This window comes from Siniperca chuatsi, linkage group LG8 (assembly GCF_020085105.1).
Source record: "Siniperca chuatsi isolate FFG_IHB_CAS linkage group LG8, ASM2008510v1, whole genome shotgun sequence".
In the NCBI taxonomy this organism is placed as follows: Eukaryota; Metazoa; Chordata; class Actinopteri; order Centrarchiformes; family Sinipercidae; genus Siniperca; species Siniperca chuatsi.
The window spans coordinates 3842501-3861263 of NC_058049.1; the positions used below are offsets into that span (position 1 = coordinate 3842501).

An 18763-nucleotide genomic window follows, 5' to 3' on the forward strand; every position below is an offset into this window, starting at 1 on the left:
AAGCTGGACATTCACATGTGGCAGGGCATCACATCACCCCTCTTTGTTTCTCTTTTACGCCCCTTTTCAAACCTGTTTCCATGTGTCTCACAGTCACTGGTGCGAGTCAAACTACTTGTTTGTTGGACAAATAAGTAAAAGCTACAGTCAGAGAATAGATATAAGGGGATTATGAGATCCGATAAGAGAATTGAGGAAAATTACAAAATTCTATCCAAACTCAATTTCAGATGAAAGGCAACAGGTGAAATTGGTCATTTTGGAATGATTCATTTGGAGCAGATTTGAAATTTGCTTTTAGAACTATTATAGTTTCATAAAATATTGCTTAGTTAATGGCTACCAGTTTTGACAAACCACTTCTCAAGACACTTGTTTTTCATCAGTTAGACATCTCTTCTTTCCCTTTTCTCTTTTTTGTTGCTCTCTCTTCCTGTATGCCTTGTCTTTTCCATTGTGCTATCTTCCTCCTTCATCTTTTCTCTTCTCTTCTCCCTCCCTTTCCTTCTTGTCCTTTTCTCTCCTCCCATATTCGTTCTGTCTCTTTAACCCTCTCGCTTCTCGCTTCTCGCTTCTCGCTTCTCGCTTCTTTCTCTAAGCCATTTCCTTTCTCTTTCACATCCTTGTATCTCTTGTTTCTCTCCCTGTCTACATCACTTCTCATAAATGTATTTGTCTTCATCGCTACATCAAGTTCCCACCAGTGTTCAGTGTGTGAGGCATCTCTTTGTTGACCTGCGGCAATACCACACACACTGTCCCCACTTGTTAGTGTGTTTGTCAGCTTGTGTATATGTGCATATGTGTACTGAGAGATAAAAAGAGAAGGAGATAACAGGTGTGTTTGTCTGAGAGGAAGAGAAGAGATGGAATGTGTGTATTTATTTGCCTTCTCATTCCAGTGTCTATATTTGTTTCTGCATCGGTGTGTATGTCTGTATTTCTGTATGTGTGTGTGAGTGTGTGTGTCTGGACTGCATTGTCTTGCGGATATAAACAAAATCAAACAGAGAAAATCCTAACAGGAAGCATTGCTCTCAGGCTGTCGGGTTAAATGCCGCCATGATGCCGTCAGCTGCGTTCAACCACAAGCTCGCAACAAACAACTGCAACAAACACTCCACATGTGCTCACTATCCTGCTCTGCTTCCAAATATGTTATAACAGATTAGGACATACTGAGCTGAGTGGAAACAGCTAAATTTCGAAAAACTTATATACAAAAATAAGTGTTATAGTACATAGAGGTCAATCATAGACCTATTTGTTAAAAGAAATAAACACAGATCCGTACACGAGCAGAGCCAACAGCAACTGGACGTGAGCCCATACAACCCCAAAGGATCTAATTCCAAAACTTAAACAAAGTTTTGCAAACTGTGCATTTCCCAACCTCAACTTTAATTTGTCTTTTGTCTACAATTATAGCAAATGGTTTTGGTTTGACTTCATTGTATATTTGTTTTAAATTTCCATATTCCTTTGAAAAATGTTTCCATTATTTTTTGTCTAGTTAGAAACTCGACCACTGTTTGAATTTTGGGTCAACCAGTAAGAGAAAGTCATGAAATTGTTGGGGCTTGTTCAGTTTAATTCCCCTGCTTTCACAGCAGCCGGGGGAAGCACTGAGCAGGTAACTTGAAAGGGCTGATCATTTATTATAGGTTTGAATGGTTCCCATAGCAGCAGGTGTCACTGGGTGCAAAGTAAGCGAGCTGTGTGAACTACAAGTTCTACTAATATTGTGTGTGGTGTGAAATAGATTATTGGAGAAATTTGATCTGTCTGTGCGGTTTTACAACATTTATTGTCCTCAGTATTTAAGCCAGTAATGTGTTGAGTGGCTGCTTGTCAGGTCTATTACAAATTTGATGAAATTGATATATTGGATTGTAAGTCATAAAAACTCAGCTAAGCTAACTCGGCTAACTCAGATTGCTGAAGCCCCGTATTAGCCTCAGGTGAACGTTAGAAGGTTTTTTTGCACAGAACAAGAACTGAGGATTCCCCCACCCCCACCCCATCACTTACACTGAAATCGTTTTAGGGAAGGGATTGTTTCACATTCACCAGTATGGACAGGAGGAACAATTACAGTGACCTATAACACTTTCAATGTGAGTATTGTTTTACAACAGACAAAAAATGTGAATCTTTAATAAATAGATGCTTTAGCATCTAGCTTTTACCTGTACCAAAGGAATGCTGGCTCATCCGACCGTGTTTAAGATGTACAAGGCGTTCAAGTTTCCTTTGACTTAGGAGACAGTATATAGAAAGACATGACAATCCCCCAAGAGACTTTTCTCACCGTGTCAAAGAAAAAATATTATTTCTATAATTTGCCAGCCTGTCTCTTTCTCTGTATAGCAACCGGTCTCTGGGCTCGTTATGTCCGCATGGCTGCTCCACGTCCCCATCAAAAGCAGACAGATTTTGGTAGAGCTCATTAAGTGTCAGATTTGTCCAAAATGTCACAGTTACCACTAAACACACTGAGTATTTTGATGTGAGCATGATTTGAGCTTGTGTGTGTGTGTGTGTGTGTGTGTGTGTGTGTGTGTGTGTGTGTGTGTGTGTGTGTGTGTGTGTGTGACAGTATGAAAAAGACCAAAACAAAGTCTGATCAAGAGGGAAGGAGATTCATGGACTATTGTGATATGAATACAGTGCTAAATGTGTGTGTGTCAGTATCTTGTTAATGACGCTTAATGCAGCCGCTTATTAAGGGTTTTGATGGATGGCTCGATTCGTCCACAACTCTGGTCCAGCTCAGGATTCCTTGATATGATTGTCATGAAATTTCAAATTGATATTCATCATCCACAGAGGATGATTCCTGATGATTTTGTTGACACTTGACCTTTTGTATGGTGCCCCTGTCAGACAGTCGTTTTGATCCATGACAAGATATTTCAACAACTACTGGCTAGGTTAATGTGAACTTGTGCATGTGACCACAGAGAATGAAGACTTCCACTTTGGGTTCTCCATGAGTTTTCCTCTCTGCCAACTTTGCACACAAGATTATCTAATGAAAGCAGATTGCCATCAGATTTACTGAACACATTCATGCTCCTCATAGGATAAACTCTTGTGATCTTAATCACCCTCACGACAAACATTACATTTTTAGGCTCCAACCCCCTTGATCACACATACGGTCCCAAACACTGGAGATGCGACAGTATCCCATTGAACAGTGGAAAATGTGCTTACGTTATGTTAAGATAACATTACATTAAAGATAAGTGCGCGCATGTTTGTGTGCAAGTGAGTCCTGCATTGTTTTATAATGTTGCCTATATGACAAAAAAATATTTACATTTTGATTAATGTTGATTCTTCAGCTAGCTGTCACACACACACACACACACACACACACACACGATCATAAGTCTTGTCTTGCCTGCTGTCTGATGGGTCGTCTGGGTTAAACTAACCTTGTTTTTCCCTTTCTCTCTCCCTCCCTCTCTACCTGTTTTACTACCTTCATCCTTCCTTTTGTCTCTTTTTTATTGTCTTTCATTATTTCCTTCCTTTTCTTCTTACCTTTTATGCCCTCTTCATCCCATTTTCTCCACTTAACTTTCTTCTTTTCTTCCTTCTACTGCATGATTGTTGTCTTTGTCATCATTTTTACTTCCCCACACTTTCTATCCCTTTTGTTCCATCCCTTCTTCTTTCTTTTCATTCCGGTTCATTTACGTTTTCTGTTCTTTCCTTCATGCTCATTTTCCTTCTTCTTCCCTTCATTCTTTCATTAATTGTCTTGTTTATACACTTAATTTGTTTTTGCCTTATCCCTTAATTTTTGTTATCCAATTTTCTTCCTTCCTCTTCAATTTCTTTTATCCCTCTATTGTCTCTCCTCTTGGCATTTATTGTTTATTTTCTTATCTTCCCTACTCTCCTAATTTCATTCCTTTTACCTTACATTTTCTTTATTTTCCCTCTCTTTTTTCCTTTCCTTTCCCTTTTTTCATTTCTTCTCGTTCACTGGCTACACCTGCCACAATTCTTCCTTCATTTCTTCTTTCCCCTTGTTCCCCTCTTTTCCTTAATTGTTTTTCCACCCTTCTCATTTCCTCTTCCCTTATTCATCTCCTGTTTGCCTCCTTTGTTCTATTTCCTTTCTATTCATTATCCAATCTGTATATTCTTTTACGGCTGCTTCCATCCTTATTCCTCCATTATTTCTTCCTTTTTTAATTCTTCCTTTCTCTATCCTTTCATTTCTTCCTCTTCCTCCTCCCCCTCCTCCTCCTCCTGTCTCTCCAGCGGCTGCTCCTCTGTCTCCAAGCTGCTGCTCTGGTTCTGCAACACCAGGCCAGTGCCTGTCTAGCTGTATGTGTAGGGCGTCTCAAGGCTCTATCAAGTGAGTCTGCTGCCTCACACACTCACATCCACACTCATGCACACACAAGAAAACGCACACATTAACACAGACACACCCACTGAGGTCAGATCCTTTAGCTGTTAGCAGAGGTGCACTTTAAGAAATGTTGAATCTGCATACATATAGAAAATGACGCTTCCACAAGTTCCTACTGTAATGGTCAAGAAAAGTGCCTCTTTGCTTCTTGCAATTCCAGCTGTAATTATTTTTTGACCACAAAACAACAATCCTGTTCTACTGTCTATCTGTAATTTTTTTTTATTCTTAAAGCCACTGTGTGTAGGGTTTTTTGCCATTACCAGTCTCCATGTAACACCAACCCATCACTTTTTGCCTGTTAAGTGATTATTTTTGATCATTTCTATACTTTATGTCTTATTGCCACATTAATATAGTAGGGCACAGCCATTGCTTTACAAGTTATATATTCATTTCTATAAGCAATAATGAGAAATTCCATATATGTCATGATGTGGGAAATCCCCCTAACTGCACCACCAAGCAGGAGAATGCACATAAGTGGAAACTAAATAATTTGTGCTTCAATCACATTTTATTTTACTTTAAAAGTACTTGACACTGAGGACATTTTGTCCAGTCTTCACTTAAAGTATAAGGCTGGGAATATTCTATATTTTTCTTAATGTCAACAATGTGATAGTCCATCTCTCTTCCCTGTCTGTGGCTCTCAGCCCAAAAGCCCATTGGTTCCATTGGCCACAGATGCACTCTGCTGGATGGTTTATGTAGGATTGACTATTAACTATACTACTCAACTACTATTTACAACTATAAGTGTTTCCAGCTTACTTTTCCTTTTTTTCATTCTATCTTCCTCCTGCTGCAATTTTGCCTCTACCCTTCTTCTTTCTCTCCTTTTTTCTTCCCCTCTCACAATGGCTTATACTCTCTCTCTCTCCTGTTTTGATTCTCTTGAATATTACTCTTTCTTCTTTTCTCTTCTTATCATTTTGTCTGTGTCTGTGTCTGTGTATGTGCTGTTGTGTGTGTGACCTGGCTGCTAATCTTCTCTGGCTGTTGATATGATTCCGGTCTCTGCTCAGTCGATTGTGTTTGATTGGTGTCAGGTTTTAAAAAGTCCCAAACACTCACACATCTAAAAGAAAAATATAATGAATGCTGTTGAATGCTCTCATGGTAAATGTTTCTGAATACTCTGAAGATAAGCATGACACTGGTGAGGCTTTGTCATTAGATTTTTGTCTGTCAGAGAAAACAGTGTGATTGACTGAAGTGTGTGTGTGTGTGTGTGTGTGTGTGTGTGTGTGTGTTCATTTGTAAGACTCACACAGTGACTCAAATACAAAATGTAATACCTCAATCTCTTCTTTTCTATTCGGTGTATTGAGTTACTGAGTTTTGTCAGCAGCACTGACATCCTCAGACACACTGGAAAATATTATTTCAGGATTTGTAATAGCCAGTGAGCACATGGAAACTCCAAACAGTAGCATATAAACTGAATGTGTGAATGTGTGATATTGTTCATGTGCACTGCTTCTTCTGTCCAAGGAGGCACAACGTTAAAAGTGAAAAGACATATTGGCCGCTATTTATGTATTCAATGCTTCTTGCAGATGCTATTGCAAACCTCCTCAATAATGCCATTGCCACTTGTATGAGGAAATGATTGCATACCTCTTTAAATTTGAAACCACTGAGCCTATGACTACTTCTTCTCCCTCCTTCGAAAACATGCTGGCAACAAGGGAAGCCACCATATAGAGACGAAAAGAAAGAGGAAGCATGTTCAAAAGGAATACACAAGGTGTAACTTTATAAATTACATTGTTGAAAAAGTGCAAACAAAATGATGCACAGCTTTTTCTGATTTCGTCCACATTTCAGGTGGCATTTGGGCTTGCTAGATGTAGATTTGTCCACAGTGTTCAGTACAGTGACAGAGTGCAATGGCAACCACAAGGAAGGTCAGTGCACATATGATCTCTAAGGAAATGGTGTGTGGACGTGCTAAAAAAAAGCATGCTGAGGCCTTGTTAGGTGAGAGTAACCTTTTATTCAGGATGTAATGAACTCCTTGTTTATAAAACTACATGATGAAAGAATACGAGCAGCAGAGTAGGAGGGTTGCTGCCTGGCTGCAGAGAGAATAGAGATGAAAGATAATGAGATGTATAATTCTCACATTGTGGAATGATACAGTCAGCCTGCTAGCCAAGTTAGCAACAGCAGCTTATCCTTGCAGCCATGCCTTCTTTCACCACAACATGCAAATGCAGTTGTTGTTTTTCTAAACATAGTAATTCCCATGCTGTTCAGTTTTGAAGATGTTTTATTACTTAATCACATGTTTTACCTTTTATTTTGTTATGATCTTTAAGTATTAACCTTCAAATGACATTTTTAAATGAATAAATAGCAGTTTCAACAGTCAAACATATAGAGGACAAAGGCAGGCAGGGACAAAGGGAAATCAAAAGAATTTTACATAACATACTGGAGAAGTGCTTGATAAATGTTGAAGAAAAGAAGTAGTGGCATCCCCATGTATTGCCTCGGGGGGAAGGCTACAGAGCGGAATGCAATGCTAAGCCCGTATTTGTTTTCTAATCTTCTTTACTAAACAGCAGAGCTAACATTTTCCAGAAAGTTTTCATGTGAATTAATGGAGCATGAAACACTTTTAAATTGATTAGATTTATCTTAGGTCTTGTGTGTGTGTGTGTGTGTGTGTGTGTGTGTGTGTGTGTGTGTGTGTGTATACCATTTAGTGTAATGACTTTAGGCATCTACATTTACATCTTATTACATTTACACTTTGGCTATTTAGTGTGTGCTCTCATTCTCAGCAAATTACAATGAAGATCATTTAAGAAAAAGCCTAAAAATGCAGAAACTACAAGTACCAAGCAAGCCAGCAGTGAACTAATCACTGAATCCACGGTGCTGTTATATCATTCTGTAAAAGTGCTGTATTTAATATTACATGCCATCAAGTTGGAGGAAGAGAGGTAACAGAGCAGGGAAAACAGACAGTAAACAAAGGATTAAAAGGTGAAGAGACAGTCAACATTGGTTTTGTTGAACCTTGACCACGATTGTTCCCTGGGATAAACCAAAGATGTAGCAGATCACAAAACAGTCTAATGAACCATATTTGTAACATTTGTAATGGTTTTGGAAGGCACTGACAATGTCATCTTGCTGATGGGGGCATCAGATCAGAAAACGCTCACAAGGGTCATTTATGAAGGCAATGACAATTTCTTGTTTAGTTTGGGAGAAAGGAGAAGAATCCATCTGTCCCTTAAAGATGGATGCAGGAAGGATTAGAGAGTGGTTAAAGAGACTGAAAGGGGTTTTAGGGTGCCAAGAGGAGAGCATTTATTTATTTATTTATTTATTTTCCCTCCATCATCCACTCGAGTTTCTCTTCTCCTCTCTGGTCCACTTGTTGCTGCTGGCAGGCTGCTCAGGTCTAATTACATTGCTCCTCAACACTGTCTGTCTCCCTGGAGGGTTATTAAACTGCCAGATCCCTGGGCACACACACACACACACACACACACACACACACACACACACACACACACACACACACACTGCAGCACTGGATATAGAGAAACAACAGTCCTAAGAGTTACAAGGCCATGATCGCTTCAACAAAGAAAACTTGCAAAGAGCCATTTCCCCAGCACACAGCCAAAACCCCCCAGTGAGTAAAACAGCAACTTTAAATATACTCTACGCTGGTGTGACACAACAAAAAATAAAATCTTTCAAAACCAGTCAACTATACATTTTATTTTAATTTGTCCGTTCTGGGCTACTGTAGAAACATAGTAGTTCAACATGGCGGCCTCAGTGGAAGGGGACCCACTCCCTCTGTAGATAAAAACGTCTTATTCTAAAGGTAATGAAAACACAACGATTCTTTTTTTTGAGATGATTATACACTAATGAAAACATACTTATAAATATTATATTCCATTTTTGCCAATAGCTCCTCCTAAATGTTACACACTGGACCTTTAACTGTACAATAAGTTTACAACAAGGGATTGGGTCGCTAGAAGTGTTTTTGCTAGTGTCTCTGACTCCATCCACCTTGGTAAAGGCCTGAATGCGGACATCTGGTACAGCATAATACACTGATGTGCACACGTACACTAAATATACACTATGCAGTATATTCTGTGCACGTGTGTGCATAGGTGGTTGAGAAAGGGATGCTGGGTATTTAGGCTGGACCGTAAAATGGCTGGTATGGATGTGTGTGTGTGTGTGTGTGTTGGGGGGATGTTAGAATTAACACTTAAAATTTCACAAACAGAGCATTTTTTATTCCGCAGACATGCAAGAACGTGTCTAAATGTTTGCAAACCTGTCGCTGACTTTCCGCTGCTCTGCTGTTGTTTTTCTTTCCACTGTGACTTTCATTTTGTCCTGTCCTGACATGGATTCCAGACCTCCGGACAGAACAGAGTAATCTCACGGTACCATCTGACTGATGCTAAACTGTGGTCACTGGCTGTCCAAGAGGTGTACATGTGTGTTTCTGACATGTGTCAGAGATCACAGTAAAAAGAATGTAGATGTGTGTGTATTGACACTATACATATATGTGTATATGATGAACATCTTGACAAACAGCCAGCTCTAAGATGCCATCTTCTCTGTTTGTTGCAGATGGCAGCGCCATTTTCAGAGCTATAAGTGTGAAAGTTGTCATAGCTCTTTAAATGGTACTGCCGTATGCACTCAACTAACCAGCCACCTGAAATCCAGCACCGCCACAACTGTGGAGAAGAAGGATTCTGCTCATGTCTCTTCTTTTTCAATCAGAAGGTGGGCAGTAACTCTGACCAGCAGGGTCGGTAAGGACACCCTTATGATGGCAGAGGAAACAAACTTTAACGACTGTAATATCTCTGGATGCAGGGATGCTGTAAATACCAAACATATGACAACTATCGATGTCTTTGTCACTGCGGTTGTGACGAAGACATCTGTTGTAGTATAGTTGAAGGAAAGACATCCCAAGAATTAAGACTTTGGTGTAACTTTTCTTAAGTGGCCAATAGAAAAGTTTAGCACTTAAAACTGTGCCTGAGCTGTAGATATTCTGTGTCCTGACAGTTTATGAATGAGGGTGTCTGTGGGAGTGATATTATTGGGCTTTGGTCCCCTCAAACTGTCAGATAGTAGGTCATGTGTCAGTCAGGAGATTCTATTTAGACACTGGGCTTCTTTTTCATCTTATGTTGAAAGAAAAGTGCTGAGCTCTTATCACATATCTGGGATCACACATAGTTCAGCCTATTTATGTTAGTCAACTTTCTCTGCAGAGTTCAGTGAAAGGATGCTGGGCCGGGGACAAACCAAACATGATGGCTTTATCAACTGCAGTTCGACAATGTAAAGCTTTGTTTAGTCAATGGGATTTCATCACAGAAGTATCAAACAGCAAACCCACATTTAGGTTACTATGCAAACTTAAAAGCTGAAAGGCTTCAAGGTTTTAGCCCAGGTCAAAAAAACATCCATTAATATAAATTCTGGTTTTACAAGATGTCTTTTTTTCAGAATAAAATCTTTATTTAATATTGTATTTTTTAGTTATTCAAGAGAGAGACTGTTAAAAGTTACTGGTTGTGTTTTAGTTATGTAAGAGTAATTATTGTATATGACAGAACTGAAGCACTGTGTGTGCGTGCATGCGTGCGTGTAAGTTTGCGAGTAAACATTTGCATTAGCATTACTGTGTTTTTGCAATAGCTTTCTTTTGTATTTGCGTACTGGATTCCCGGTATTCAATTCAGTTTTATTTATACAGCGCCAAATCATAACAGAAGTTATCATTCATAAAGAGCAGGTCTAGACCATACACTTTATATTATTATGTATGATTATTATCTCTGGTAATAATATTAGACCTGCTCTATATGAAAAGTGCCCTGAGATAACTTATGCTGTGATTTGGTGCTATATAAATAAAACTGAAAATATTATTAATATTATTAGACCCAAGAATTCCCACCATGACAAGCACTTGGCGACAGTGACAAGGAAAAACTGCCTTTTAACAGGCAGAAACCTTGAGCAGAACCAGACTCTGGGTGGGCGGCCATCAGCCTCGACCGGGAGAGAGAGGAAAGACACAGAGAGACAGAAAGACAGACAGACAGAGATGTAAAGTAATAGTAATGGCAGCGGTAACAATATTAATTCAAATAATAATGACAGCAACCTTTTTATGCGTAACCTTTTTGTGTCTTTGAGGTAAAGTGTGTGTGTGTTTATTTGGTGTGTGTTTTCCGCTGTCAGCCGTCTGGCTGCTGTTTGGCGTGCAGTGAACCCTGGAGGAGCTGTTCTGAAGAGGCTTTTTTACAGCTAAACAAAATGACTGTGGTGTGTTTTTTCCTTTTCACCGGCCACGCATGCTGGCTTTTATAGCTGTGGGTGACTATTGGCAAGAGATATACAGGGACTTTATTTTGTGCTGATGGCTATGGTATGGGATCTGTATGGAGAATCCATTATTGTAGTCATTTCACTTGGAAATAACAGTAAACGAGAGAAGGATTCAGCTCAGTTAGTGACATGTACACGAAAGACAACTGGTCCCCAACTTTAGTACAAGTGAAAGACATACAGAGACAAGATGCCTTAATAGTACGCTACATACACTTTAGTAGTTTATCACTTTTTGCATTCAAGAAATTTTCAATGATTTTGGTGAGATGAGAAAATGAACACAGAGATCTTCCATGTTTTCTCTGTAGATTATTACAACCCGTGCACTGTAAGTTTACAACACTAAACTTTAGCATCCGCTACAGGGAATGATGGGACACTAGTATCATCACAAAAGTACAGGAGCTATTTCATGTAAGACGAATGGTGACATGTACATGAAAAATATAATATAAACCTAAAACATAAAACATAGAAATTTCGTAATAAAAGTATATAACAAAATGTTACATTAAAAACAGTAAAAGCTACCACATAGTCTCAGTCCTAATAAACGAGGCTCACGCTCAAAATGCTCAATAAATCCTCAGGCAAGTATCAGGCAAGTCACAAAATATTCACTGACAACGTATTTAATTTGTTTTCCTACAGTATCCGCTAGTAGCACCTTAAGTATTATTAGACATTTCTGTGGTTATGTTTAGGTACTCGCATCACTTGGTTAGGGTTAGGGTAAGATCATGGTCTTACAGGAAATGTGAACGTGATGTTTTACTTTTTTAACATTTAACTGAAACCATAATCTTTCACTTACCTTAACCAAAGTGCTTTTTAATGTCTAAACCTGTCCACAGCCAGGACTCAGGAAGTCAACCCGCAGTCTCTGGTGTCAAAGTCCTCCACTTTGTATGTCCATCATCCACCCTGACTACTGTTATATGAATTTTGTGCAATACATAAATGTACCGCTTCCCTCAATCGTTCCCATGGGACGTAATCCAGGCAGCGGTAACATTTTCCTACAAAACATATGTAGCAACACAAATTTGTAGTCTATAAACAGAATTTCTAGGAGACAGGGTTGTATTGTATAGTGGGTGATAGGAGACTGTGTACAGCTAAAACTAACTCGGCAGGGGTCAATATGTCTCCCCTCACCTGAAATAGTTCAACAAATAACTGTGCAGCAAGGTATCAAAACTGCACACAACTCAAGTAAAAAAAAAATGCAATCATGAAGTCAGGCAGTTTTTTCCAATACAAACGTAGGTAGAGCATCACTGTTGACCTCCATTAACTGGCTGTGACACTGTGTAACAGTGATTAATGGGACAATCTCCCAAAAAGCTGTGTTCCTTTAAGGCAGAGTTATGCATTAGCTGCAACTCCAGCAGAGCGCTGGCCTTCGACTCTTTCTCAGTCACACAGAAGCACAAATATACCATACTGTAAGTACAACTGTTCCATTGTCTTGTATGATCTGCATGGCGCCTTCTCCAGGAGAACTGGTGGCAGGATAAGTGAGCAGCTAGAGAGCTGTCCTCAATCAGTAACCACATTAAACTGGTCAGGAAGGACTTTCACTTCCTAATTGAATTGACTTGCTATGTGGGTTGCTGCCTCGCTAACTTCACCATCTCTGTCTGCACAACTCTGCCTCTCTTTTCTGTTTGTTCCTCTGTCTGTCTCCTCTCTCCTCTCTTAAAGACACAGAAATCTGTGAACTCTGCCAAGATGAAAGACTGCAATTACCATAAACAATATGGATGCATCTGGCTCACATCTGCATACACACACACACACACACACACACAATATAAATTCAACATAAACAACCCATATGCGGTTCACAGCTGCTACATGTGTCTGTACAGGCCTATTAGTCAAGTTTCCGAGTCATCCATCACTTTGGTCCAAACATGCATCTGTTTTTCCAATACAATAACAGCATATGTAAATAACGTGTAGGTATAAAGAAATTATCACACATAAAGACCTATTTTCTTAACACTATTTTTGGTAATATTTTCACAAAATATTTTCACACTTATTTTCACGAGTATTTGCAGATTTCACAAAGCCAAACTTTCAAAGTCTTTAATTCAGTCAACTGACCTTTCTCTCCTGTAAAACATTTTTCATTTTCATTTTACTGAGCAGCACTCAAAATGAAGGGTTTTTACTTAGACCGATGGATGTACTGAGACATCCATCCAAAACTGAGGTTTGGGGTTACAAGACCAATGGAAATCTTAAAGCAAGACATTTGATTGTTTGCAAGTTAGAAAATGGAGTCATTTTTATGGTTTAAATTGTAATTCCACTGTTTAGGCCCTCTTTAAACAAATTTTATGATTAAATTCCTCCAGATATTTTTAAGCCTGATGATGCAGAGCTCTGACTTCACACATTTAGTTTTACAGATCCTGTAAGCTGCTCATAGTGTGCACAAAGATTCTCCTAAACCTCTGCACAAACTTTCTACATGCGATCAGTGTACACTGTACTTTTCTCATGATACAATAATTGGCAGCTTGATGCGTCATCGTGAACATTTACAGTACACTCTGATGACTTAAGTTGTTGCACGTTATTGAGTATCTCACATTATTGAGATACTCAGAAACACGAAGAAGAGTTCCTCCTGACAGCACCTGCATACATCAGCCATAGCAACAGCGTCGGTTGTTGCGAGTTTGAAAGGTCAACGTGTTTAAAGTTAGAAATGATTTGAACTTTTCATCAAGGCGTTTTGGTGGCAGAATTGAGCGGTGTGTTGCTATGGGTTACACTGCTGCCATCGTGGGTGGCACCACTCTGTGATTGGAAATAAAGCAGCAGGTATGAAGCAGCTTCACTTCAGGTCACGTGTAGGCACCGATGTATATGACGTTTTCTCTGGGCGGCACGATGTGAGATGGAAAAAAGAGAATCTGTTTGTTTCCCTCTTTTTCTTCTTTTTTCATCCTCAAGCAGACACACATCACCGTATCTTCATACAACGGTTCGTAGATATCTTACTAAAAGTAATGCACTTATTTTTGTGCACAATCCTACGAATGTCCAGCAACCAGCAACAGACGTACCGGCGTTGACCCATCCATCCACTTTGACGCTCTCTATACTTCCTCATCTGACTTCCTCCTTTGATCCCGTCATAATTACTGATGCCACAAGAGGTCGCTGCCTAATGATAAATGTAGCTGTCTTGTGGCTCCCTATTACATGGATTATATATGAATTATAGTGCCTTACTTTTTGTAGATATAATTACCAAAAGTGAATGAGAACAGCCTCCACACACACACACTCTTATCACTTTCTGTGACACACAAGCTGACACAGACATCCAACACAAATCTGCACCCACATACATACGCTGTCTCTCTGAGGTTTCATTCATGATTACCTCCCGTCTGTTGATGGAGGTCTGTTTATTTTCTTCTCTCTGAGCGTCATATAAATATGAAGATATTTCCCTTCGTCTCACGGGACTCCACACTGCAGAAGTGTAATTTTCCCTTCCTTCCAGGTAGAAAGCTCTGCTTGGCAGGAAATGTTCCATACTTCCCCCTCCTTGCGGACACAGCGTCTCATGCAGAGAGCTAAAGTCGGTGAAATATGCAGAGAGGAAAAGAGAGAGCTATGTAGAAATGTGGATTGTAAGGGTATTTGTCTTACATCTGCCAGTGAAGATTATGCCAACAAGTCCTCATACCTAAATTACAAAATAGGTCAGTGCCTTGAATTTACCTATGTGACTGGTTCAAAAAGAACGCTGAACCATCCACCCGACCTCGTCCCTCAGAGATTTTGTGGAAGTGTAACAACCTCAGGGTAGGTCCCTCTCTGCCTCAGAGCGAGGACAGTCATTATTGGCAAAACCACAAGTGGTCGCTTGTCAGAAAATAAAATGTTTTTAAAAATAGAATAGGAAATATATCACGAAGTTCCAAATAGATTTGGTTGAAATGTGAAGGTCACATGGCCTTCAGCTTAATGGATCAATTAATGAGACTTTTGTGGCGATATAGATCTTGGGTAAGGTTTATTAGGTTCAGGGTTAGGCAGCATTAAAACACGCTTATGTTTTCAAAAAGGCTGCAGGTTTTTGTGTGTGTTTTGTGTGTCAGGCGTTTCATGCTCACCTGGGTATCTTTTAGATTTGCTTTGCACATATATGCATTATGAAATAGATTATATAATATTATTGACTGACTTGTTTGATTGATTGAACTACATTAACCCCAAGCAGAAATGTATTAGTATAAACATAAATAAACATATACACTAAAAAGAATGTAAATAATGTTAAAAAAAAAAAACAAGTCTTCTGCAACATTGTTTGACAATATAGTCCCAGCTCAGGGACGACTAGCTTTCGTCCCTGTCACATGGTCTTCCTCAGTGGATGGAGTTTGCTCAGTTGTCAAGGAGATGCACCTACTTTTCTGTTTATTTGATGATCATCTCCATGACAACTGAGCAAATTCCGTCTGCTGATTACGAGCGTGTGTCTCCATTAAAAGCCCCAGAAAATGCTAGTAAGTGGACCTTGAGTTGAGGTTGTTTTGCCAAACTGCTACAGGATTAACGCTTATGCTTATAAAACAGGTAATCTACACATGATAAATACGCAGAACAGTAAAAAATTGCATAATTAAACTTTTATCGGCATTGCATTGTAGATTATATTCATAGCTTACTGTCTTCTGAGTCATAATTAAACATCCTATAGGCACCATTAATATAAATACCAACTTTACTAATGGCAGTCTGGCTTGTAGCTGTGAGCATATCTGGCTCCAGAGTTGGAAACAGATGGACTGACCGACCAAGAGACTGACTGACTGACAACACTGTCCTCAAGCCTAGTCACCAACAGAACAACAAGTCAGGGATCAGATTTAACACTCCCAGCAAGTCGGTAGTTTCATCCGAACAGCAGGGTACACCTGTACAGTACAGTTGTGAGCTCAGATGCTCCTGCTTTCAGTCATTGTAAAAGCTTATTTTTCATGTACAGAAGAGATTACATGAACTACAGTATACACAGACAAACAGCAGTAATAATTGTAGTTTGGTTCACACATGGCATCAGCTCAGCTCTTATCTATCCAAACTTTGACAAAACATAAATGTTCAGTGAGTCTTCTGTGGGTGAGGTGGGGATGTACACACCAGCTGCCTCTCTCAGTGTGCGTGTACATGTGTGGTGGTAGTCGTGCCTTTTCTCGCTATGTGTGGCTGCCTGATGTGTTGTGGGTGTATTTTACATGTGGAAAAGAATATAGGTCTAAATGTGTGTCTTTTTGTGCATTTGTGTGCATGTCCACTAGTGCTCCTCTCCTGGCAAATCGTGTCATCAGGGGACAGTACTGTCAATGAGCATCTTTCATTATTAAAATAGTCTCTTCATGTGTCTGTTCTGAAGTTTGACAGAGGAACTGATAGCTGATTTTGTCCCCAGTCACGCAGAAAAAACAACAAACATCGGTTTTAAAAACCCAGAGGACCGTGGCAAACATGAGATATTTACAACATGTCAAAACAAGTATTTACAGTCACATAACATAGCTTCTTTATCCTGATGCTGACAAGCTCTTTCATAAAGTACGTTTTAAGATTTTACTGATAACTTGATGGTTGAGTTTGTCCCCAGTCATGCAGAAAAAAAGGACAAACATTGGTTTTAAACTCATGGGACCATTACAGGCGCATTTCAAAGTGTTTACAGTGAAATAACATCAGTTTTTGAAGCATTGAGAAGCTCTTTCATGAAACACTGAGTACATTTTTACTAGGCATTTATTATTATTATTCAAAATTAAGTTGTTTCTGTCAAAGCCTAAACAGATGATATTAATTGTGACATTTCTGCTGCTGACCGCTAGCAGCTTATTACGACCCATATTTGCGTTTATTGTTAGGCGGCGTCCTCTAGTGGCCGTATTAATTATGACTAGAGGAATTTGCGTATGGAGGTGGTTGGGGTGGGTGATGGGTGGGTGATGGATGGGTCAAACAAACACAGGACTCAAACCCAGGAGCCCAGGGTTTGGGTCCTGTGTGAAACCAAAAGCAGAGATGGTTTGCTAAAGTTTGGGCAAACCATCCCATGGTTTGGGTTAAAATATCTTTTCCTAAACCTAACCAAATAGTTTTTTGCCTAAACCGAACCAAACTGCAACTGTTTCACAACGTTAACCACGTGGTTAACGTCACGCCTGTCGCTGTTTTGGAGAAAGGTCACATATATATGTCATTCTGGGAGTCATTGGCAATCGACCTATTCTGTCGTTTAGGTATGAGGACATGTTGTTTTCTCATGGTATGATGTAGTGTGCTAAAGATGTGTGATTTGAAATTAAACACCCAGCAGTTTTCAATGTTTTAGTGAATGACAAATGCTTGATATGTTTCTCTGAGACCACTGAAGATGATGGTGTTGACAATATGAGGATATCCCAGGACTTTGACAAAACGTTGCACTGCCACCGTCATGACAGTTTAAGGCAGCTCTTTGTTGCTTTATGGCATTTTTATCTAATCTCTTTTATTTGAGTTTGTAAGTGTAATTTGGTGTTAATGCACTCAAATTAACTCATGGCACATTTTGAGGTTTTTAATGACGGTTTTTAATCCACAGTCACTTAGAAAAAAGCTCAAAACAAACTACTGAAAATGAGTGCAAAAACATATTTGAGGATTATGAGGATGATATTAGATGGATACTTGAGTAAAGTAAAAATACCACAGTACTTCACTACAAGTAAACAGGCCCTGTTTCAAAGTAACAAGCAACTATGCACATAGTGGAGTAAATATAGAATATTTCCCTCTAATAGAACTTAGAAAATTTGCACAAAATGGATATATGTTACTGCAAATTAACTGCCAATTAATTATAAATGCAGTAGGAAAAGAAGTATCTTGAACAGTTGAAGTGACTGCAGCATTTATATGCACACAGAACAGCTCCTGGCCCTGCCTGAACCTTGACCTGGTTAGCTCTTCAGGCTAGCCGGAGTCGTGCTGATGCCCACGGCCTATTGCTTGCAGTCTGTGCAATCTTCTGTGCAATCGTCTTGTGGGCGGTGTAGCTAATAGAGTGTCAATGTGAATGTTCTCCCACAAGATAAAGACAGGAAAACCTCTTTTGTCAGTGTAGGAGGATCTCATTTGCCCAAACGACCAAACTGACTGGTTAGCCAACAAGAAATAATGAACATCAAATGCAGCGATGTGAAAATAAAGTTTTCATTCCAAAAAGGTACATTTCCATTTTGAGGAGAAAACGTTGTTATGTGTTAGTAGCATACTGTTTGGAAAATTCTCTTTCCTCCTGCTCTCTCTCTATCTGTCTCTCTCTCTCAACCCAAGTGGTCGAGGCAGATGGCCGCCCACCCTGAGTCTGGTTCTGCTTGAGGTTTCTGAAGTTTTTTTCTTGCCACTGTCGCCAAGTGCTTGCTCATGGTGGGATTTGTTGGGTCTCTGTAAATAATATTATAAAGATTAATTATATTGTTTTATGTATTTAAATTCAAGTAACCAAAGAACCAAAAAACATGTTCAATCAATTAATCAATCAACCAAAAAGTCAGGCAATCACAAATATTTTGGTTACAGTGTTCACCTTGATTAGATCAGTAACAATTTATCTCACAAACCAAAATCTGGGTTTGAGAAGTGCATGGTAATTGTACTTAAGCCTCCCAACAACTGCTGTCAACGTGCCTGTGAGCAAGTCAGTGAACCACCAACCTCTGGCTGCTGCTCATTTATACCCGATAATGGACTCTATACCTTTACAGAACTCACGCAGATCTTTCAAACACCTTGAAAGAAGCCTGAATTCTCACACACAAACGTAGTCCAGTTCTTAATATACATAACTTACATGCA

General features: G+C 39.4%; 1 protein-coding gene across 5 annotated transcripts in view; it reads left to right on the forward strand.

The window, feature by feature from the left end:
- htr4 (5-hydroxytryptamine receptor 4) overlaps positions 1-18763 on the forward strand; it is a 177556-nt gene that overhangs the window by 143303 nt on the left and 15490 nt on the right. For 2 of the 5 annotated variants that reach the window (XM_044205691.1, XM_044205695.1), the window contains one exon: positions 4282-4378. The exons of the other annotated variants lie outside the window; for them this stretch is intronic. In XM_044205691.1, the coding sequence (XP_044061626.1) occupies positions 4282-4378 (97 nt within the window). The remainder of the gene's footprint in view (positions 1-4281; positions 4379-18763) is intronic. 5 annotated transcript variants of the gene reach the window in all.